This window comes from Bacillus rossius, chromosome 1 (assembly GCF_032445375.1).
Source record: "Bacillus rossius redtenbacheri isolate Brsri chromosome 1, Brsri_v3, whole genome shotgun sequence".
NCBI classification, from domain to species: domain Eukaryota; kingdom Metazoa; phylum Arthropoda; class Insecta; order Phasmatodea; family Bacillidae; genus Bacillus; species Bacillus rossius.
Genome location: NC_086330.1, coordinates 346,851,683 through 346,876,803, shown reverse-complemented (window position 1 = coordinate 346,876,803; position 25,121 = coordinate 346,851,683). Strand labels below are relative to the sequence as shown.

The 25,121-nt window shown below is 36.6% G+C and overlaps 1 protein-coding gene across 2 annotated transcripts in view; it reads right to left on the bottom strand.

Moving 5' to 3' along the window:
- Nucleotides 1-25,121, bottom strand: part of LOC134528181 (putative protein kinase C delta type homolog) — a 152,110-nt gene that overhangs the window by 120,667 nt on the left and 6,322 nt on the right. For both annotated transcript variants that reach the window (XM_063361569.1, XM_063361570.1), the window contains exon 2: nucleotides 2,335-2,398. In XM_063361569.1, coding sequence (XP_063217639.1) covers nucleotides 2,335-2,398 — 64 coding nt within the window. The remainder of the gene's footprint in view (nucleotides 1-2,334; nucleotides 2,399-25,121) is intronic.

Genomic DNA, 25,121 nt, shown 5'->3' with positions numbered 1-25,121 from the left:
AGGGAGGGGGAGATTAGGTACGTGCGTAGAATGCTATATGCCATTACTAGAGACCTGCAAAATTCGCGGATTCTATGACCTCCAGGATAGACTCTACTACACTCTACACACTCAGGCAAATGCCACCTGTTCATTGGCTGCTGACTTGTGAGTCGTCCCGACCGAGAGTCTGTGATTCGACACTTCTTTGAGCGAAGGTCTCTAATTGGCCCTCATCACTCCAGATTAACAGTGAACCAATTGCAGAAGCAGGGCTAAGGTATAATTATTTGAATTGTATCATATCACGAAATGAATCCGCGAATTTTGCAGGTCTCTAGCCATTACAACTGGCCAGTTGCCAGTTGTAACGGCACACAGCATGCTGAGCACGTAGAGGTGAGAGATATAAATGACGCAGCAATGATGCTACGTAATTTTTGTAACGCTGCTTTTGTTTGTCTACTCAGTTTTCGTAACGGCTAACAATTGAAGCTAACATATTGATTTTATTTTATCTAAAGTATCTACAATTTATTTATTCGTGTAGGAAAGAGTTATTGATTTGCGCAATTAACTTTATAAGCATCATTCATTTTTAAGTGAATACTGTGATTGAAAATGTAAAAAATTATAGACTTAAAAGGTTAATTTTTGGTATGTGAACAGCGTGATTTGAAATGTCATAAGGGCTATAGACTTGTAAGACAGACTTTATAAGTTTAATTTATATTCGATTGTTCTTTCACTTTATTCAGCTGGAGATCCTGATTTAAAATCATGCCTATAAATAATTAAAAGACGGTAGCTAATAAGAGGTATTATCACAGGCATCGTGTAAATAAACTGCCAAAAAGTGCCAGTGAACGGTTGCAAAAGTACAGGGCGCAGAAAAGGGCATTTTTATTTGAGATCATGCCCACATTATAACTATGCTGAATTATTATTTCTTGTTCAATAAATAATAATTTATCTCTATGTATACCTAATGAGCAAGAAGTTTCACTTCTGTCGCGAGTGGACTCCACGCACATTTTTTTATAATTTTGTTTTGTTTCAGACCCTTATTCTATGAAAAAAAGTTTGCTATTTATGTACGTTCATATCTCCGTAATGAAAATATCTAGCGGGCAAAACCAACCCCGTCGAATTCTGACAAGTCGTTCAGATTCTATTATTGTTTTACATTCTCGTCATCGCCAGCAGCTCATTAGAGACGGTATCACACAACCTCGCAGAACAAGGAAGTGATATTGGCAGAGGAGTCAGCCACTTGACCACAGAAAGAAAACATCACAGCAAAGGCCTGGAGCGATGCAGGGAAACAAATGAAGACCCGAACGCGGATTTCATCTGGAATGCGCGACCGACTTATAGCCACTTCATCTCTGTTCCGTGACAACGGGAACGAAAACTTCCAACAAACTTATTCGATAAAATTGAAGCAGCGCCTAGCACCGACCTGTGCTTAGGCGGCACTCTTGAGTAGACTGTCTTTTGTTTTCTCCGGTGTCTGGAGCACAGCTTGCTATGAGAAATTCTTCCGCAACGCAGCACACACAAGCAAGAAAAATAGCCCAAATATACTTAGATATGTCCAAGCTCAAACAACAACAAATGTCAAGATATACACAATATAAAGTTACCGAACAATCTCAAACCATCAGATATTTACTTGCAAACAAAGACACATGTGAACGACCTCCAGAGATTGGATTGCAACAGAAATTTAAAGTATAAATTGAAATGTATTTCACAATCCATTCAAGGACTTGAACCTTTTTTATTTGTAGTTAGTTTTTATGTAAAAAAAATGAAATAAAATACTGGCTCGGGTCCGCCATCCAGACGAAAACAACAAAAAAAAAAATGTGAGCTCTGCGCATGCGCGGAATTTGATCAACATACCTGCAAAGGATAGGACGCCAAAATCCGTTGCCTTAAAAATAAGGGACTGGCCGTGTCCTACCGTGCACTAGAAATACGGTTACGGCAGGGGCGCAACCTTGAAGTGGGGGCAAACGGGGGCAAAGAAAGTGCTTTGTAATCAGTTTTTAGATAATAAAACTGCTCAAATAGCACCATTTTCCACCTTGAAATACAAATTTTCCCGGGGAGGACCCCCGGACCACCCTCTTCAATAGGGGGGATCGATGATTTTTTATAAAAAGGTATATCGCCCCTTTGGAAATTCAGTTGTTGCGCCCCTGGGTTACGGTACAGGTGCAGCAAATTCAACACCGGATTCCGGCCTTTGGTATCCCAGTTTTCTTCCGACGCCTTTCTTCTTCTTCCGCACTCGCGGCCAATGCCGCAGATGGCGCGAGGTCGGCAGGTTGTCGGCCATGTTCTCACCTTGCTCCTCCCTGTACTGCTTGTGCGCCAACACAACCGGCTGGACCGGAGAACGCCTCTTCACCTGCAACCAATGGGAATGGGATCTGTCAGGAGACGGCATGCTGCGACGTACACCGGGATGATTTTTTGAAGTAAAAATTTATATGGGAAGGTTTGGATGGGGAGTAAATTCACGATGCAATGCGTATTTTTTATAGTAATTTAGGAGTTTATTTTACTAACGTGATAAAACAGAATTTCTGTGTGATAATTTTTTTTTTCGTAATAATTGCGAAAAAGTCGCTGATTTTAATCAAAAAATATTTTCTTATGTTACACAATTATATTTTACAAAGTTAGTATTTGTTATTTCAAATTATATTTGTATTTTCTTAATTATATTATTAATATTAATAATAGTTACTTCTATTATTAATAATAATTCTATAATTTGAAGTTTAGGAAAAAATGTTGTGTATATTATATTGTTATTCCCTCTAAATATCTATTTTTAATATTGTTTTTAGATCCTCGATTTTGTGTGGGAAACGGAGTCTTTGTAGCAATATAACCTAAAAATTAAGAACATTATTATTTTTTTTTTAATACCTACAATTACTATGCAATGCGTATTTTATAGTCATTTAGGAGTTATTTTACTAACGTGATAAAACAAATTTGTTGTGTGATAATATTTTTTTCCTAAAAATTTCAAAAGGTTTTCACTTCTGTCGGTAGTCCTCATGACTGCTTTGAATTTTTTTTTTGTAAATGGAACAGAAATATTCATGTAAAGTTACATATATTTGTAAATTACACTAAAAACAACTGTATCGCTACAAATTGTATTCGCAGTAATACTGGGTTGCAATTCCTAACCCGGCATTTGTGCTTTGTGTGTCCAAGTACCGTAGTTATTTATTAAACCGTTCCATGAATAGCTTTCCAGTATTAACTGAACACGTAACAAGCTCAATAAAACAAATTAAAGTCCAATTATAATCAATAATTTTTGAATATTCGATCATATTTTACTTAGTTAAAAAAAGGTATAATTTAATGAAAAACAATTAAAACATAAATTGATGCCCCGATTTTCGTATGAAATACATTTTTTTTCTCATATTTGCCAAAATAACCATAGCCATGTGTTGTAAAAAGTTGCAATATATATTTCTAGTTGTATTACAAACTATTTATTTCCAATTGGCTTCCAAAAAAAAAAATTTTAAAAGTACAGAAAAAAAAATTCTGGTTAGTTGGTAGTCACTTTCTACCTCGCCAGCTCCACATCTCTACTCACAAAACATCGTGGAACTGATGCTTCAACCTCACGCCTGGTGATGGGTTTGTAAGTATGAACAAGAATTTCCGTTGTTCAACACAGTCACTTCCATAAAATACGATTGTTTGAATCTGCTTTCTCAATACTAACACTACGAGTCACCCAATGTTTTGGTTGTACTGCAAACATGAAGCGGACCATCAGCTGGAGGTAAAAGTGCCTTCACACAGTATCAATGCAGAAATATGTGCTTTGCCACCCCTTTTACAGCAACACACCAATGCTGTGTTCTTAGTACGCACTACAAATCGTGGGGGTCAACCATGGGGAACTTCGAATGATACGAACGTCGAAAGTGCCATGCAGACTGAGTTCCCGTTACCACGCACACGCACGGTGTGCATCAAAGCGCAGAGGTAAAGGTTCCGTAACTCAAGCAAGTGGTTCGAAATGCGAAATCTACGTCATTATTCTTCCGGGATTATTTTCGTGCATTCATTCGCCAAGGGGAGGGCGTATATGCCTTAAGCATTCGGGAAAATTCCCTGCAACTTAGGGCGGGCTACCTCTACTGGAGGATGTACTTACATGACGTAGGAGGAAACGATGAGACAGCGAATGATTTGTCATTTAATTTGGTATGACTACTGCAAACTTCAACGAGTTACAAATACCAAATTCAATTTTTCCATTTCCAAACCCTGCCTTATGACAAAAGACCTTAAAAATACGCTTTATTATTTGTAGAGAAGCTCGTCTGCCTACCATTACACACATGAACTGCGTCCTCAAAGGATCACACGAAGATTTTACCCGCCCCCAAGGAAAAGAGACCAGCAACAAATATCACTAAATTCAAATGGCTCAATCACATGGAATCCAGCCGGAATATGAAATGTGTCATCTGCCAATGGAAAATCGACACTGACTTATTTTTGTGTACAAGTGTGTGAAGCTAATCCTGGTGCCTGAAAATAAAGATATTTCAATTAAATGTCTTGCTACTTCATCGCCTCGCACTATAAAACATTTGCTTGCAATCAAAAACACGTGTGAACGACCTCCAGAGATTGGATTGCAACAGAAATTTACAGTGTTCATTGAAAGATATGTCACACTCCATCCAATAACTTGAATTGTTTTAGTTAGTAAGTTTTATTAAATAAAACTTTATTTCCTTTCAGGCGTTTTTTTTTCTGGTTAGTTTTTATGTAAAAAAAATTATACTTAGTTAAAACGCACTATTTAACCATTTAAATATGTATAATTACACATAAAAAGGAAGTTGATGTTTACGTAACAAGTTTTTAAAGGTTTTGTTAACATTAAAGGATGAGTCACATGAGTTTCGTTTTCATAAAGCGAGCTAACTCATGACCCGTGAATTTACGAGTATATCCTTAAAGTTAAGAAGATCCCTGGAAAATTTGTAACCCATGTTCTTCGTAAATGTTTAGGTATGCATTTTTCTTAACAGTGTGATTTATAAACCTTCCCAACTTGCGAAACAGCTAGGTCTCTTGGTGCGGAGTCTAGTGGTTTTTCCACTGGTTTCCTCCGCGGCTCGTATCCGATGTGCTGAGTCATCAGTCATTCTTCAGCTCCTTTCCTTCGTGACGCCGAATGGTCGCTTCGTGCGGCCCTCGTTTCTGGCCTCTCGGGGAAATCTGAAAAGGGGAGGGGGGGGAGAGAGGGGAAGGAAAATTATCCCCTCCCTTTCAAAATTTTAGATAATTTTTTTAGCGTTGTCTACTTTGAGAAATATTTTATGTCTATGTGTTATTGTTGTTATTAAGTTGTTTATGTTTTAATCTATGTAAAGCATGTAAGTGTCCGTTCGTCCAAAAATCTTAAATCTCCGAAAGTTCTTCGTCGATTGCTTTGAAATTCTGACACAACGTTGCATTCGAATACGCGTGTGGTTTTATATACCTTTGTCAGACATGTGACAGATAAAAGGATAGATACATATATTGTTAGGTAAAAATATATAAATGTTTGTGTGTTCGTTTCTGTTTTGTAAAGATAAAGATATAGATAGGAAGATATAGACATAGAGAAATAGAGATAAAGAGGTATAGATATGTGAAGTGAGATAAAGAGGGAGATTATAGAGAGACAGAGAAAGATATAAAGATAAATAGAGATGATTTGTATATGTGTACCTACTTCAAACAATTTACAAAAAAAAAGTTGAAAGAAGCGTAGCAATGTATGCCGGGCATTAGCATATATTCTGAAATCACGCGAGCAAATCCGTGATTTATTAGCTAGTTACAAATAAATTTTAATCAAAATGGCATTCAATTTTATTTTTACAAGTTTAAAAACACATAATTTTATGTGAATGAAAAATAACAGACATTTCTTCACAACGTTAAATAAACGTAATCCTTTCCCCTCCCCAAGATGTCTTGATTCGCTCCTGTAATGAAGTGAACGCATTTAAAAGCAATACCTGACGATGGACACAGGCCGTTTATTCATGACTGTTGGTTTGGGGAGCCGCGAATGAGTCGCGGTCTTATTTTTATGTTTATTTTTTTTTTCCTTTTCCAGAGTGACGTTGTCGCGGAGTTCAAAATAGCCGCCATTCATCTTACTGAGGGGGGAGGAGGAAGGGGTTGACGTCAGAGAGACGCGATTCTCGACTCTTGTCGCTCGTTGAAGCCGCGGCTGCGGCGGCGACGCCGACCACAGTGTGAGCGTTCCGCATCTGGTCGATACCTGTGCGATCTATCGATTATCTCGCACTTGAATTTCTCGATAGCAGCACCACTGGCTACGTTTATTTCTGCCAATGCCGTATTCTGTCAACAGTGTTTATAAACAACTCCACAGGTCGTCAGCGTTCCAAAAAGAACACACTGTTATTATTTTCTTTATTGAACAGAAATATTCATGTAAATTTACAGAAATTTGTATATTTACATGAAAACAATTGTATCACTATGAAATAGTGTTCGTGGTAGTACTAGGTTCCAATTCTTACCCGGACATTTGTGCTTTGTGTTTTCCCAGTACCTCCAATAGTTCAAAGTTATTTCTAAACTGTTACCTGAATATATTTCCAGTATTAACTGCGCACATAATAAGTTCAACAAAACCAAATTAAATCCAATTATTGAATATTTGATTGTTTTTTCCATGGATTAAAAGTTATGTTTGAATTAAAATTCAATTAACATTTTTAATGATGCCCCAATTTTCGTAAGAATATTACTATTTTAATGTTTTAATAGATATTGGTTTGGTCAACACAAAGCATAAATTCCCAGGTTACAACCAGCATACATCATTGCGATTACAAGGAAAAATTGTTATATCCCATACGGTTTACATATACCTTTAACTAGTGGAGGTACCAGACTTTATTCTTCCCGTGTGATTGGTGCTAAATACAGTCCACTTTCACAATGAGCCTTGTCATGAAAACCATGGAACTACATACACACACGTGGGGGGGGACGAATTATTGATATTAACAATCTGTAAATGAATTTAATACGCTCGTAGTGGACGTAGTAAATCTTCTGCCTGTTTCACATCGTGTGACTAAGACTTGAGGTTTCACGCACTGGGTGTTCAGTGTGTTGCTCTGCAAACGACATTCGATAAATAGACCTACCACTTGTAATGCTTTTGAGAACTATCACATTTGATACGAATTACAAGACACAAACTTAATCATCTTGTTCCTCCGCGGCCTAATGCCGTGTTCGAATTCAACATTATGCACACTGTCTCGCTCTTTCTGCACTCTCCCTCGCGCACTAGTTCACTCCCTCTAGTTCACTTCCTCTAGTTCACTCCCTCTAGTTCACTCCCTCTAGTTCACTCACTCTAGTTCACTCTCGGGCGAGCACTGAGAACTGAATTCGATTGTGTCCTCGGCAAGCTTCACGCGTTCACAGACTCTATCTGCTGTTGTTAAACGTCGGAGTTGCTTGACTTCTGGGTTTTAGCCGCGTCGAAGGCGAAGAAACCACAGACGTTTCGGTCGACATTGCAATCACCATCAGGGGGACCGTTACCCTACCTGATACCCTGACGATGGCGACTGCAACGTCGACCGAAACGTCGGTGCTATCTTCGCCTTTGACGCGGCTACGACCCAGGTCGCCAAGATACTCCAGACAATGGCCGTGAAAGCCTGCCTTTTTCATTATTAAATGTTATTTGAACCGGCGTTAAAACGTTTCTCACGGACCTGAAATGTAACGTATTTTTATTGCCCAATCGTCTCTGTTGCACAGAACAAGTAATTAAAATTTTCGAATCCAGACGTTTCAACGCCGTCAATGACGAATTTCACGTTAAAATGAATTATGTGTAGGCTTGACGTCTCCTCGAAACGATGAGGTTTTATATGACAATGGAACATTGTTGAAATAATGGGTTGGGTAGAGAGAGGAGTACCCCGAGATAACCCACAAGCGCATGGCAACGTGCGCCACGAATTACCACTTGCGGAAAATCCCGGTTCGACTCCGCCGGTAATCTAACCCAGATCGCCTTGCGTTACTGTCATGAAAAAATTTTAACATGCTTTAAAAAAATAGTTAGCTGTGTTAAAGCATTTGAGTTCGTTCACACAGAAAAATAGCTTCTGTTCTTTTAGGCAACAGATTCCTTTGAAAACCAGTTGTCAAATAGTTTGTAATACTATAAGAAAGATATTGTAAATTTGTACAACCCATGCTATGAGTTTTTTTTTGCATACATGTATGAAACACATTTTTCTTACGAAAATTGATGAAATATTTTATATTTTAATTAGTGTTTCATTAAAGCATGATTGTTTTAATCCCCGGAAAATGTTCTATATCCACGGAATGTTCCATAATTTGAATTTATTTTGTTTTATTGTGCTAATTGATGCGCGCAGTTAATACTTTAAAGATATTAAGGGAACGTTTTTCAAATAACTTTAACTGTTGGAGGTACTGGGACAACACAAAGCATGAATGCCCGGGTAAGAATCCTTGTTTTACTGCGTACACTATACTTGAGTGATACAGTTGTTTTCATGTACAATTTTATAAATATCTGTAATTTTACATTAATATTTCTTTTCTATTTACAAAACAAATGTACAGCGTACATCAAGAATGGGCGAAAGCGAACTAGAGTAAATTTTTCCGTGGCCTTTGAGGGTTAAAGTGAGTCTATAGTATATTTTAATAATTTCAGGCTTGGGTTGTTTCCTGTACCCGCGCCCGTATTACTCAAACAATTTTTTATAAAAAGTTAATAAAATAAGACAAAAAGACAGTTTTCTCGTACTGATAATCATATAGGAAATTATATGCTAAATAAACCCGGAATAATTCTCCAAACTCCTCACTAACATCAAAAGTTAAATTTAAAAAACAAACTTTATCAAATACGTTAAAACAGTGTTGGATACACAACTTCGAGTTATTTGAACATAATTTAGTTTCTATTATAATATTTTGTCTATTATTTATGTTTTAATATACAATTATATTTCCATTAATATATTTTTATATAAATTGTAAACCTAAGTACTACGAAAATTTAGTTTAAAGTAAACACACACTTTCAAAAATTTACCTGGGTTTTCGCTGTTTTAATCTCGCAATTTTCCCCATCAGAACCTTCAGTTGACCTTCAGTTTTTCTGGCCAAATGTCAGAGCCGGTCATTGAATTGAACAAGTTGCATTGTTGCGTGACAAGAAAGTTGAAAGATTGCTCCAACTCTCACTTGGTCCAATTAATTTCTGATTAAATTCATCATGAGCAATAAACCTGAATGAGTTACTTATTATTTTGATTAAAGTTCCTAGAATATTTAATATTACTTTATTTTTCTCTGAGCATTAAGACTAGAGTGAGTAGAAAAATCAGTGTGCAGGTTATCTAAAGTTCTAAATTCATTCGAGGGTTTCAAACACACACATGTGCATGACGAGTCTCGCCAAAGAAAAGGATAGGAAGTTGCCAGACCTTCCTATATGACCGTGTGGCGGACATACAGAAATGACACATACTCACTGATTTTATGTCTATGACTTAACTCCTATGATTTTCTATTATAAAACATAAATTTCTTTTTCACCCCCTTAGGAATGGAATTTCACAATTATGTAGTGCAGGAAATGAGCTAGCTGTGAGCCTTATTTCATCCAAATATGTTCAGCGGTTCGGGCGTGACTGAGTAACAAACATTCCAACATCCAAACTTTCACATTTATAATATTAGCAAGATAAATTTACACCTATACTTTTTCAGAGATTAATAAAACAATACTACCCCTAAGGGTCAGCCACAACAATATTGTCACCATAGTCATTGCTGGTCTCTCAGCCGAATCCAGGACACGCGAAGAGTTTCAGGCTGCGGAATGCCACTCACTACCTTGTTTCATAGCATTTAAGTTAGGATGTTTAATTTTTTTTAAGGTTATAACGAAGACATGGTTAAGGCCCCCGGCTATCTGGGCACGCATACGGTGTGCGGAGGTTCAGAAGAAACCACGTGACATTTAAGAATGTGCTGAGAGCGGATAGGTAGTTCTGTTTCCGTATTTTGTTTCGGAACCGTATTTTTAGGAGGGTAATTAAACGCACGGTAAAGATTCTTGGAAGCACCCAAAGAGCCTTGCATAATCTGCGTCTCGTGCTAACCTTTGTTATTGTTGGTGCTTACATAATCCTGAGTGTTTTTATGTAGTTGAAATGCCAAATTGTGCAGTGTTCGGATATCACAATCATTTTAAAAAGACTCGAGATTCTGGCATAAAATATTTTTCTTTTCCAAAAAAATGAAGAACTTTGCATAAGTGGGTGAACGTATGCAAAAGGAAGGACAAATTCTGTGTTAGCAGAGGTCAGTTTAAACAAACGCGATTTTAAATAGAAATTTTACTTGTTTTATAATTGGAGTATTTATTTTTAATTTTTTTGTATGATTAACTGTAGGTTAATATTAGGTCGATTATATTTCATGCAAAATACTGAGTTATTATCTATAATAATAAAGCCTTTCACGGTAAAAAGGTTATTTATTGAATGAATTTATTAAAAATGATATTTAAATGTATATATATATATACACATTAATAAAAACTCAAATCAATGTTTTTTTTTTTTTTTTTTTTTAATGTTTTGTGTGTTCGGGCATCAGCGAGAACTACAAAATTTATTTCAATTTAACTTTTTTTCTTGTTTGTTATAGAAATAACCTAAACACTAGGTTGTGTAGCATTAATAAAGGGGAGAAAATATTTCATCAATGCATGTAAACAAATCGAATGGAAGTAGGAATGTACACCCCCTATACATCATAAAGAAACATGCACATTTTTTATATTGTTCAAAAGTTCTCTTTAATGGAGTGGGGAGGACGTATGATATAATTACGTTTAAATATATTTAAGTATACACGCAAAACCGTGAGATAAGAATTATAAAATATACAAAAAAGAAACAGGCTTACATGCAACCGATTTTGAAATTCGAGGCCTAATATGTTTGTTTTAAATGAATTCGTATAGGCTTTGGAATAAATGAATTTTTATTTCATTACGAAATGTATTTAACTTAATGTTAATGCAAAATACCACTCAAAATGCGGTGCGTGAAAGTGAATTACTTTTATAGTTACATGTGATGATACTGATTTTAATAATATGTTAGTTAGGGAACTTCCGGTATTGTGGACCCATCGGTTAAATTGACCCACGCTGTCAAACTCGGTGTATGTGCTGAAACCTAGGAAGAATAACAAGAAGTAATCTGCCACAGAAGCTCAGTTGCTTAGACTGTTGAAAACGTGCGCGCATATCGATCTTCGCAGGTTACGTTACGATGACGAAAAACAAAGATATAAAAGTTTTTGTATGTATGTCTGTGTAACGTGTTGAAATACTTAAAGTAAATAAATTATGTATAATATTTAAAAGTAACGATAAAGGAGTCTGTGTTAATGGTAGGTGTTGGAAATGGTCAGCACGTAAGTAGTTTCGATCACAATTCCATTCGAATAACAATGGCGTAGGTCGGCTAAAGTGGACCTACGAGGTGCGGGTAAAGTGGTACCGGTCCACTTTACCCGCCATATTTTACGTAACATACAGGTTTTTTTAATTTAGGTAGAATTCACGATACTTCTAATTTAGCTTAGAGTAGCGGCGGAAGTTAGTAAAAGCCGATCAGTGAGAAGCTTTTATTTAAATGCTACTCGCTGATTGGTTAATTTAAAACGCAACGCTATGTGAAAATTCGCTGTATCGTGAATATGACTTTACTAATTTTTTTATAACGTATATAGAAAAGTTTTCTTGGTTTGTTGCAGATGTCATCACAGGCAGAAAAAGTGGGTGTGTCAAGAAAAAGATTGAAAACATGAAGTCAACAGTTCATGATTGCTGCTGTTCATGCTGTTCGTAAAAAAGATATGGGCTTGAATAAAGCGCAAAAAATGTTCAATGTGCCTAAAACTTCTCTAAGAAGATATGTCAATATGATTGACAAATCTCCTGAAATATCCATTCTTACAACATCAGGTAGGAAACCAATATTTAGTCCCAGAATGGAACAAAAGTTAGTTGAGTATTTGTTGTTTATGGAAGCTAAATTATTTGGTTTAACTATGCAAGACGTAAGGAGGCTTGCCTACCAGTTAGCGGAAAAAAATAATATTGAACAAAGGTTTTCTGAACTCATGGGGGCTGCTGGAAAGGACTGGTTATATGGATTTCTAAGGCGACATAAAAATATTATCACATTGCGAACTCCTTCAGGAACATCAATAGCCAGAGCCAAGGGGTTCAATAAAACTAGTGTTGCAAACTTTTTTGATATTTTGGAAAGCGAATGCGACAAAACGAACTTCCCTCCAACTAGAATCTACAATGTAGATGAAAGTGGATTATCTGTGCTAGCCAGCAAAATACCTAAAGTGATTTATTTAAAAGGTAAACGCCAGATTGGATCAATTTCATCAGCTGAACGAGGTTCACTTATCACTGTGATAGTATGCATGAGTGCTCGTGGGAGTTATGTACCACCTATGTTAGTGTTCCCAAGAAAAAACTTCAGTCAACATCTTACAAAAGGTGCTCCTCCAGGTTGTGTATTTATCTGCCACCCTTCTGGATGGATCAACAGTGACATTTTCAGTGAATGGTTTGATATCTTTGTGTATAATACCAAACCTACATGCTCTGATCCTGTTCTTCTCATTTTGGACGGACATTTCAGCCATACCAGGAATCTAGAAGTTATAGACAAAGCCAGAACGAATAATGTCACCATAGTTTGCTTGCCACCACACAGCACACATAAACTTCAACCCCTTGATAAAACTTTCATGGGTGTTCTGAAACATTATTATAGTGAAGAAGTGCGTATGTTCTTGAGGATAACAGTCAGAGCTGTGACACATTTCGACGTAAGTGAACTATTTGGGAAAGCTTATCTGAAAGCACAAACCGGTGAAAATGCTGTCAGTGGTTTCCGCAAGACAGGAATATACCCAAATAACAGGAACATATTTTCTGATGCTGATTTCGCTTCTTCGGAATATTGGGGTTACATGGCGGTTCAGGAAGGTACAGTCACAGCGAGCCCAAATATATCAGGGGGTAATCAGTCACCTTTACGAGATGTAGCAGACACATATTCATCTGAAGCTCAGAATATACAACCAAACACTACTTCTGCTGCCGATGAAGCTTTTCCACTACTTCGAAATGTCAGCCCTAACACTTCTTCAGTCATAGAAGAGCCTTCAACACTTCTTCAGATTCCGCTTCCCAAATCACCACCAGGAGGAACTGCATTTTCAGTAGGCCCTAGTGAATTTTCGCCATCTCCAGTAATCGCTAAAGCAGCAACAATTAGAGGTAGGCCAAGAGGAGCGGCATGTGTTGTTACATCATCTCCTTTCAAAAACAGCCTTCAAGAAAGTCGTAAACGAGCTGCCAAAAAAATCCGGCCATTTCAACCTACTGGAAAAAAAAGAAGAATAACCTAAATAAACAGCTATCTGGGAAGACTATGGATACAAAGCAATCAGTTGAGCGTAATACATTTGACGAAACTGATGCTACTTGTATCTTTTGCTCTGGAAAGTTTTCTGATGACAGAGCTGGGGAAAAGTGGGTTCAGTTTTTGGAGTGTTTGGACTGGAGACACGAAGAATGTGCTGACAATGAAACTGTGCATTTCGTATGTGATATTTACAAAACATAATCCACCACTTTAGCACATACATCTACTGACATAGGGCTACACGTATGTGGTTAGTGCATCCTTATTACAATCATGTAGTCTAGAATGTTTTCAGTGTGCAAATAAGACATTTAGAATATTTTAGTAAATATGTGCACTATTATTCTGCTAAACTTCACTATTAATAACTTTTTTGTCTCCGAAACGTGTACCCACTGTATACTCATACAAATTAAAATGTTATCTTAGTTTAAAAGTTTTAATAATTTGGGATGGGTAAAGTGGACCCATGGTTCCACTTTACCCATGATGTTCGGGTAAAGTGGACCTTTGCATACTTTTTTATATATCACTATATAAAGCCAACATTCTGAGTGAAATTAGTAGGTTCCATATTTTCGTTACCCTTACATACCACGCTGTCATATTGAATAGATAGATGTAATTATCTTATACAGATACTGAAATACAACAAAAAAACAAACGGGGGTCCACAATACCCGAATACCTAAAGGTATTTTTAAGATTTCAGCATTACAATCTGCTTGTGTTGTGTTATGTTGTTAGTTTACACACAATAATGAAAATTAACGTAAATGAATTCATTGTTATCTACTTTTGACTTTGCCAATTTTTTCCATTCAAGCGTTTAGATAATGGTACAATTAGTTTGTGTTTTAAGCCTTAAATAGCATTTAACGCGTTAAAAAAAACTGACGTTTTAAATACTTAAAAATAAAGTTTGCAGGGACCATCGCTCAGTACATTCTCAGCGTAATGCCTGCAAGCTGTTTTTTGCTGAATATTGAAGAGCTATTTGGTTTTTATAATATGATTTAAATATATTTTTAAATATAGTTTCTATCATTATTTATCCTTTTATTTATTGTTTGTAACGAAATAAAATTAAAATTAGTAAATAAATCAAAGAGCTTATGTTTATGTAAATAACAAATAAGTATTTAGTATAGAAACTTTGTTTTGTGCCAAATGTTTTTTGTAATATGTGTATTATACTTTGTCGCCTGCATCCTGGATATTTATTATCTCTATATTATTAATATTCATAATAAATATTTTCGGAAGTATATTAATTCCAATTCCCATTACCATTCTGTGTCATTTTATGTAAAATATTTTTTTTTCGACAGTGCTGACATTCATGGTCATTGCGGTATCTAGATAAATACAAGACCCAGTCAACCTTTAGAAGTTATGAAACAGCCGAAAAATATTTCTTCGGTAATTTTATTATTAACTTAATATAATCCCCGTGTTTTGATACTAATATATTTATTTAAACTGAATGTTCTAAATGCATGCTATACAATGTACACAGCAAAGTATTTTTACGCTTCGTGGTAACTCTTACTACTCAAACGATTGTAAATGAACTGTCTCTGCGTGGTATTCCCGTAAGCGCTCTTCGTGTAGACCGGGCGGTGCGACCAAGGTGACGTAGTGCGCAGTGGAGGACGCGTTTCGGCGGCCGGACGGTTTCACCTCCCTTTTCTTACACCATGGTGGTGGGGGGGAAGGATATACTTGAATGGGTTGAATACTTTGGTGGAGGATGATGGGGGCAGGGGTATCACGAGAGACTGTGTCAGCCAACCAGGGGAGATTTTGCGTGCCATTGCCTTCTGTATCGGCGAATCATGTTCGGCCTCTTTTCAATGCCTGCGTCGGTCATTTGCGATTAAAGACCCCGGTGTGGCTTCGCTCCTCTTGCTTTCTGCTGGAGTTCGCTTTATTTTCCGGTAAGTTTAGAAAATGTCGACGTGTCACAATTGGTTCAAACGAACCGACGACGGAAAGTGAGCGTCGCGCGCGGCTGCGGCGGCGCGTGGCATATCATCGTGCGTCGCGTCGCGGCTCCAAGCAGACAGTTCTGCCGTCGAGTGCGGAACAATGGCCTTGTTTTCGAACTCGGCAGGCTCGCCTGTCGTGAAAGACAGGGCGCGCGATTGGCCGTAAGGTAGGGTGACCAAACGTCCCGTAAAAACGGGATGGTCCCTTTTTATTAACGATCGTACACGGGGTCCCGAAAAAGTCTCCCGGGACGCCTAAATGTCCCGTATTTACGTTGGGTTGATGATACACTTTTGTCGCGCCTCTCCTCGGGTCGTCTTCCCCTCTTCGCGACAGTTGAACTCACCCATTTTAGTTACCTTGTTTAATTATGTTTCTAAGTATGTCAGACATACTTATAATAAATAAGTATTCACTGCAAAGTTATTGTTTTTATTTATTATACGTCTCACAATTTAAATTAAATTACATATTCATAGGTAAATTGAAAAAGAATTATAGGTCTCAAATTAGCAAAAAAAAAAAAAAAAAGGCATGTTTCAATGATTACGTCTCGATGGAGGCTTTTCGGACCCCCCTTTAGTTGGAGGGTATCGCCCCCAAACCCTCCTTGGATGTTTCCCGTTTTTTCAAGTTTATGATTTGGTCACCCTACCGTAAGGGCCCGCAGACGTCATCGGCGGGCGCAGGGGCGTGATGAAACACCGTGCCGTAGAGCGCCGTTAAACAAGGGGTGGGTGGGGAGGGGGAATGGCCGCCGTCTCTCTCCCCGCGAGAAATAACGCCTCTCAACCCGTGACGCACACCTTCGCTATTCGGGATTCCCCCCACACTCCCACCCCTCTTCTTCAACAGAGTCGCACGTCTGTTGGCCTCTCGCCTTCAGTGCAGCAGTACGAAGCGTGGCACAGAGAAAATAGATACTTAGTTTGTGTTAGGCCCCTTCTGCAGTGACACGGAAGCGGAGACGGGCCCGTACGGATTATCTTCGGCAATGCCCACCAGTTCTGCCGTTTACGTAACTCCACGCGACCGGTAGAAGCAGAGTATTTGGTCTCGGTAATAGCCATGTTTGTTTACGTTTCAAACACGTTGATATTTGTTTCAGCTACAAGAATATCTAGTGTTCTATAACTACATACCTTTTTATGTGTATTTGTATTGTGTGTGAATTCAAACCGTGTGATGTTCTCGTGTCTAAAACTTTCTTTTTTTCACTTTAATTAATTTAATGTAACCGTGAAATTTAGTATCTTCGGTTGTCATTTGTTACGGTTCTGTGCATTGTGTAAGAAGCAGACGGATAGCGAAACGTAAATATCTTGCGGGTCCCGATCCGTTTCCGTTTCCGTGTTTTTTTTTTGTTTTTTTTTTTACGTTTCCGCGTCATTGTGGAAAGCGCCTTAAAAATAAGCTTTACAAATTCTTGATAACCTCTCATATTTTTCTACAGACACTACCGCCATGTGATTCATTGCAGTTGCGTCAATCACACGAAACAATAAGGGACGTAAAGATGGTGTAATAGGTAATAGAACAGTTGGGAAGTGTATAATTTTTGGGCTCTACATATGGTATTAGCCAGCTAAACAGATTGATACCCAACACTTTTTTTTTAATAAATAAAAAAGTTATAAAAATATTTAATTGTTTACACTCAATTAAAAATCTTTTTAAGTTTATAATTTTGTGTTTTATATTAATGCCATTATTATTTATTATTATTTGCAATTACGTGTTGATACTTCCTTATAAACCAGAATAAAAATTATATTATTACCATGATAACCTTGTAAATAGTAAAATATTATTTTAAGAATCTTTTAATTGACAAAGTGTTCTGTGAAATATAACTTACAAAATTGTTTACACAGTGGCAACTTTTCTTTACTCGGCAGAACGTGAGAAGTACACAGATTCGTCTACTTGCATAACTGCATGCTGCACTTGCTGTTTGGAATTCCCTCGTGTTGTCATTTATTTCAGGCGAATTCTGACACGAAAAAAAACGTATCATACACAAAGTAAACTATCAATGCTAAACACATGGAACAACATTTAAGTTATTTCGATAGTGGCTAATGTGAACAATATATTTATTAACAATTTCAAAAGACGAACTTCCGTTCCCATATTTCCAGGTTAGCTGCTTGTCTTTGAATGCATTTTCTAAAAGTCAATATTGTTCTCAAGGGGTTCATTTTCTAGATTATTTTTCATCATTATTTTTTTTTTAATTTTGGCCTATGCTCCGACTAGAATCAATGTTGATGGTTTTAAGTGGGTTTATCACTTCAATGAGTGTTTTTAAGTGGTTTTATGAACCTTAAGAGGACGATATCCTATATTGTTTTGCTTCTAATATTTAGTGTTTTTGCATAGGCTTATTATATTTAATTAAATCATAACATACCCATTTTTAATTATTTATGAAAAACTTTTGTACTAAACAAGTTTTTATTTAATGTTTTTAAAGGTAGATAAATGATTATGACAGTTCTAGTATGTACTAAATGCAGGAAATCGTGTGGTATATATAATTATTTTTTGATTAATCGTTCGTATGTATCTTTCGTCTTGAAGCTCTTTATTTTTATCATGTAATTCATAAATAAATAAAAATTTGATTTTCCCAAAACCATGAAGGTTTCTGTGGTTTTGGGAAAACTTAATTTTAATTTATTTATGAATTATATACATAAAATAAAAACATTTACAACGGCCACATGGATGGTTTAATTTAAAACTGTATATCACACGATTACATATTCTTCGTTCATGCTAGGATATAAATTGGCTTTTAAGTTTCTAAAAAAACTACTAAACAAACACTTATTGAAAAGAATGAAGTAATTTATAAACAATTGATATTTATACCTACATTACTAACAGTCATGAAATCTGATGAAAAATAAAAACTTATAGGAGCATAATATTTTACGATGCTACGTACTAACTGGGCTTAAGTATTGTACGAACACTGTTATTTTTAGTTGGTAAAAACTTTGCCATCGAACAAATTTAAAAAAAAAAAAGGAAACATATATATATGACAAATAACCTTGAGTGGCAAATTATGCAGGCTACGGACAAAATCACGTATGGATTCAGAAGAACCCGGGTTTATTCCAGTTTTGCGTGGTTGCATATCACTCCTGAGCCTCCAGTCAAATTCAAATGTTGTAACGGTTTCTCGCCATCGTCAGTGTCGACTCCTCCCCTTGTTTTCCTTTAGTTAATTTGTATGCGCTTGTTCTCATTATCGACGAAAACTCGCCATCGACGAGACGTTAGTACCAAAATAAATTAATACACTTAATTCACTTAGATTTCAAGTTGTTTATTTAAAATAAAATTATGTTTATTTTTCAACGGAACCAAAAATTACTTAGTAAATCAAGGGGTGTCGTGTCAACATTTTACAGAATCTTGTAACTGGGAGCTGATGAGATTGAAATAAATAAAGTTGTGTGTGTGTGTCCTCCACGCCCTTGGATTTTAAGTTCTTTATTTTAAAAAAAAACTCTGCTTCTTTTTTAATTGCACCAACATTTTTTTTTTAAATTTTTTTAAGGAAATCAGGGGTGTCGTGTCATCATCGTACAAAATCATGAAACTTGGGAGCTGATTTTATTGTTTCGTGATGGATGCGAATCATTATAAGGCCGTTCATAAAAATAATAGCGTAGGTTAAACACTGAAGGAAAAGAAATCACGTTGGCGAGGAAGGGAGGGGGTGAAGAAAGAGAGAGGGGGAGAGAGAGAGAGAATCAGCCACAAAGTGAGAGACCCGCGCTTGTTTGCCTGCCAGCTATGTGACCTGCGTTGCGCATCGGTGGGCATTCTGGCAGCTCACGCCTCTTTTGTTTTTTTGTTTTTTATCGAGTGTGTACCTAGAGAGCACCTGGCTGGCGAGTCAATGCTCCCGGTTCGATTCCCCGGCCGTTTTGATTATTTAGTTATTTAATTTTTTCACGCGTGAGAAAAATTTTCTTCTCGGTTCAGGACTGGGTACTGAAAATAGTAAAAGTGATAAAACAATTTGAATTCTTCAGACGTCTATGGGGCATATAAAAATTTTTTTTGTTAAAGTTGCTGGAGATCACATTGCTAAGCCATTATCAATCTTAAATAATGAAGCTTATTTTGGAAGGTACTGTACCAGATTGCTTTTTAAAAAACAAGCAAAATATTCAGTGTCTATAAAAAAGGAAATACACTAGATGTATAAAATTATAGGCCCATTAGCTCATTACTCATTGTTCTAAAACTTTTTGAAAAGGTTTTTTTTTTTACAATAGACTACCATTTTCCTCAGATACTGTAAAATTATTAACAGTATTGCATATAGCTTTCAAAAAATAAAATAATAAACAATAAATACTAAACATAATTACACTAGTAAAGTTATAGACGTTTCCGACAGTTGTAATACGGTACTAGGCATCTTTTGTGTTTTGTCTAAAGCATTCGATCTTTTTAATCACAAAATATTGTTTGAAAAGCTAAATCATTACGGTATCCGAGGTAAAGCACACGAACTAATGAATTCATACTTGGTCAAACACGAAGAGTGGAAATAAAATCACATAATAAATTAGTGTTCTCAGACTGGAGTGTCATTAAGCATGGAGTTCCTCAAGGTAGTAACATAGAACCACTATACTCCCGCAGCATATAATATTTATTGCTCAGTTACTGCCAAAGATATTCAAATGTAAATTATTCGTGTTTCATGGAAGTTACTTGGCTTCAAGCAGCAGATGGCGTCTGCATGGTCGACCGAAACGTCGGTGAAATCTTCGTCTGTGGCGTGGCCAGTGCCCAAAAACCGAGATACTCCACACAATGGCCGCGAAAGCCTACGATTAGTGTTTCACCGTCGAATTTTACCAAGTTTATATCCTACCAAAGAAAAATCATACTTTACATATATAGGCCAGGGCATTGCCATCCTTTGTATTCACGACCAATTATGTTCTTCCTGTTGCTAACACGGCCTCACTTAGCGGTTCTGTCTTAAGAGTCACGGGTCAGAACGCTTACTTGTTACCAGCCTCTGGGAGGTGCGAAATATCAGTTGGTCCCTTTGGGAAGATTATCTTATAACACACAAACTGAAGTACCGGGCGTTGCCCGGGCTGAACACAGGGTGAAGGGGACATTTTTTTTAGAAACCGGATGAAGACTAATTTTCTTCTTATTTTGAACGTCAAGTGTGCAAAATTTCATCAAGAATTGCCCAAATTCTTTTTTAAGGGGTTATGTGGAATGGTGTTGGCTGTCGGGGGGAGGGGGGAATTGATTTTTTCAAAATCTCATGAATTCAGTTAACTTTTGTTAAAATCAGAAGACGATAGTAGTATTCTTCTCCTCTTTAACGTCAAGATTGGAAAATTTCATCTAAGAGGGTAGGAAAGGAAAATGGGGTTGTTTTTCGTAATCTCATGTTTTCATTGAAATTCTTTTCCTTAAACTGGATGTTGACGATAAATTTTATTTTATATATATATACGTGAAAGGTTCCAAATGTCACCAAGGATAGCCAAAAAATATGCTTTAAGGTGTAGTAAAGTGTAATGGAGGCAGTTATTTATAAACTTCATGTAGCCAGGAAAGAGGGTATGTTTAAAATTAATTTTATTTTTATTTTTAACATCACGTGTGAAAAAATGTCATCTAGGAGTGAAAAGGGACTGGTTAGAAATATAATGTAATCGATAAACCCTTTTTTTATGAAAATCGTTATGTAGACAGTAATTTTCCTCCTCTTTTGAACGTCAAGTGTGCAAGATGTTATCAAGCTGTGCCAGTTCTATATTTTAAGTGGTGAGAAAGGTATACGGGGGTGGTTATGTTTAAATTTCATATAGATTTTTTGATGGGGGGGGGGGTTCAATTAGAACGCTGGGTTTGCGAAATTTCATAAAGAAGCACCATAATATTGCTTTAGAGACATTAAGGGGTGGTTTTTAGAAATTTTATGGAGACAGTGGTGTGTGAAAAAAAAAATTGTTTTAAATTGGACATAGGCATTAATTTTAACGCCAAGTGTACAAAATTTCATTTATAAATACCAAGTGTTGAGAAAGAAGGACTGGGTGGTTTCTGAAACCTCATCAGATAAAGCAGTAAATTGCATATGGTGTTTAACATTAATTGTATTTAATTGTTTTTATATGTACTAATATCATGTTTTAAGGAATGAAAAAGGGTATATAGGGTAGTTTTCCAAAATCTAATGCAGGCAATAACCTTACACTTTTTTTTTTTCTAAGTTATATGTTGGACAGTAATTATCTTCTTATTTTGAATGTCATTTGTGCAAATTTTCATCAAGAAGTACAAACTTTCTTTGTTAAAGAACGTAAAGGGGGATAGGGGTGGTTTTTTGACATTCATTTTTTTAAACAGTTTAAGACAGTAATTTCACCCTTAATTTTAAAGCAAAGTGTGCTAAATTTCGTCAAAAAGTACAAAAATTCTGTTTTAGGAGTTGAGAAAAAGGGAATTTTTTTTCCCTTTATTTATTGTAGCCATTGACCCGCTTCGTTTTTATAAATAAATTATAGACAGTAAGTTCACCTTATTTTGAATGTAAAATGAACAAAAATGCATCAAATAGTGTTAAAGTTCTGTTTTAAGAGGTTGGGACGGAGGGTGGGTGGGGGTAAACATTTCATGTAGACAGTGACCTTCCTTGTGTTCCAAAGGTCTAGTGTGCAAAGTTTCATCACAATCGGATGAATGGTTTAGGAATGCATACTGACGTTCGATAATCCGGCAAAATCTCCAGTGCGGCATGGCCGTAGTCCCTAAGGTGCCGGATTAAAAAAACCTATCACCTGTGATTAAACCACGTGGCAAAAAACAAAACAATAGCAGACAGTCCGGACCAAACAAGAGACCACTGCGGTAACAGTCAAGCGCGATAGCTAAAGTTAAATTCACAAATTTAAAAATATATAAATAAAAAAACACCGACATAGATCATAGGTCGTGTGACAAACAAGACTTGACTGCTATGGTTTCGATCCTACTGGTTCACAACGGGTACGGTCGTACGCATAAAAGTGGGGGGGGGGGGGGGGGGGGGAAATCTGTTACGAACTCGTGGTGCAACAGCCAATGAGGGCAGGGTAAGGTGGCATTTTGGCGGGAGTAAAGAACTGTTTATGTTTAGCTATATATCCTACGGTGGCAAGAAATTGTCTGAGATATTACTTTGCTCAAGTAATTCCTGCTTTGAAAATAACTCACTGTTAGAGACCGGAAAAATTCGCGGGTTCAATGACCTCCAGGATAGACTACACTATACTCTACACACTCGGGCAAATGCCACCTGTTCATTGGCTGCTGACTTGTGAGTCGTCTCGACTGAGTATCTGTGATTCGACACTTCTGTGAGTGAGGGTCTCTAATTGGCCCTCATTACTCCAGATTAACAGTAACCAATGGCAGAAGCAGCACTAAGGTATAATTTGGACCTGATTTTCGACAAGGAATTTTATTAAAATACTGCCCATCTTGTTATAATTCACTGAACAGTTAATAATATAAAATTTCCCTTTGTCTTTGTGAAGTTTGACTCTCGCCATCCGCCACAGGTGGCAGCACCGTGGTTACACATTTCCGTTCCATGCGAGTTCCGTTCCGTTCACGAAATTACCCCTACCAAATGCGTATACAGATAGCTAAGATGTTAAACATGAAAAAATATATATATATCGTAAAACAACCGGGCTTCTTCTTACCCCTTACCACTTCCTTACTGCGGCCCAGTTTCCGTCAGGAAATCCTAGATCGGCGGCAAGGGTTGACGGGATGTCACGTGACCAGCCCCTTGCAGTGGGGTTCCGGCTGGGGCGTGCCCCCGGGGAGGGGGGTTCCTTCGTCAACTCAGTCCTCCCACGGGTGTTCCTCGTGCACTGTTAGAAATCACAGTAAATTGACGATCTTGTGTACAGCAAGGATTTCACCTCAAACACACGAAGAGTTTCGTTATTTCAGGGACCGGAACATTCCGCATCCTGTTTTCCGGTTCAAACAGGACCAATACAAGCGTGTTTCTTCAGGAGTCTAAACAAAAAAAAAAATTAATGCTTTGCTAGAAAACCAAGACTTTTTACATGCTTTATATTAGCTTCACCTGTATGTTTGTCCGTCTGTAACTCTTTCGACTAAGAGTGAACGGCTCATCACTGTAAAATGTCCCAACGATTTCATTACGTTCGTTAGCCGAGCGGTCTAAGACGCGCGACTTCTGTGACGTCAGCTTTCGGATTCAGCGATCGTGAGTTCTACTCCCGGCCACGCCGAAAAAAAAAAATTTTTTTTTTCCGGTAAATTCTAAGATTATATCCATACATCTAACTGTAAATGATTCGGAGAGACTTTACCATTTCTTTGTGACGTTGCAACTCCAAATAGTTATCTCAGATGGTAATAGGTAGTGTCGGTAACTCATTTCCCTATGATAATTATACATAAATATAGTTTAAAAGACTAAAAAAACATGCTTTTAAAGAATATCAAACTAAAAAGTTAAAAATAAATATAGTTTAAAAAACTAAAAAAACATGCTTTTAAAGAATATGAAACTAAAAAGTTAAAAATATTGTTTAAAAAACTAAAGAAACATGCTTTTAAAGATTATCAAACTAAAAAGTAAAAAATAATTTTAAAATTTAATTTATGACAATCGTATATAAGCAATACTAGTATAAATGAGAAAAAAGCATGGGACGCTTAATATACAAAAAATATGGCACAAAGCGCCTCAAGCTTTTTTCTCATTTATACTAGTATTGCTTATATACTATTCTCATAAATTAAATTTTAAAATTATTTTTTACTTTTTAGTTTGATAATCTTTAAAAGCATGTTTCTTTAGTTTTTTAAACTATATTTATCTTGTGTTTTATCGTCCAACGTAATTCAACATTGTACATGCAAATTTACGAAGATTGCCATGAATTTACTGAGATCCATGACTAATTTGTAACCAGTGTTCTTCGTAAAAATTAAGGTGGCAATTTTTAACAGTGCGGTAATCCGGTGGTTCGGGACTTTGTAGGTTCATATTCCCAGAGAATGCCGGATTATCGGGCGGTTATCTCATCAGGTTCTACAAACGCCAAGTTATTAACTTTCTTCAATAAATAAGCTCAATTTTGAGAATTCATAGAGGCAAAGCCTGTATTCTCAAAACAGAATTTTGTTTATTTTTTTGGTACCTAATGACTGGCTTGTTACTGCGTTTCTGGGTCGGGAATTGAAAGAATCTTTGAAACCTCGACCATAAATATAAATTTAATACATATTGAAATGTTTGTTGTGATTCAATACGTGTTCATTCATCGAATGTGTGTTAAGAATTATCCTATCCTAATAAACACCGAAACATAGACATAACCATTGTGAGCGATTCGAGCTGTAAACAATCGATTCTCCGTGAAATCTGGCGAGATTTTTCTTCTCATTCGCGTAAATGTTTTCCAATGTAGC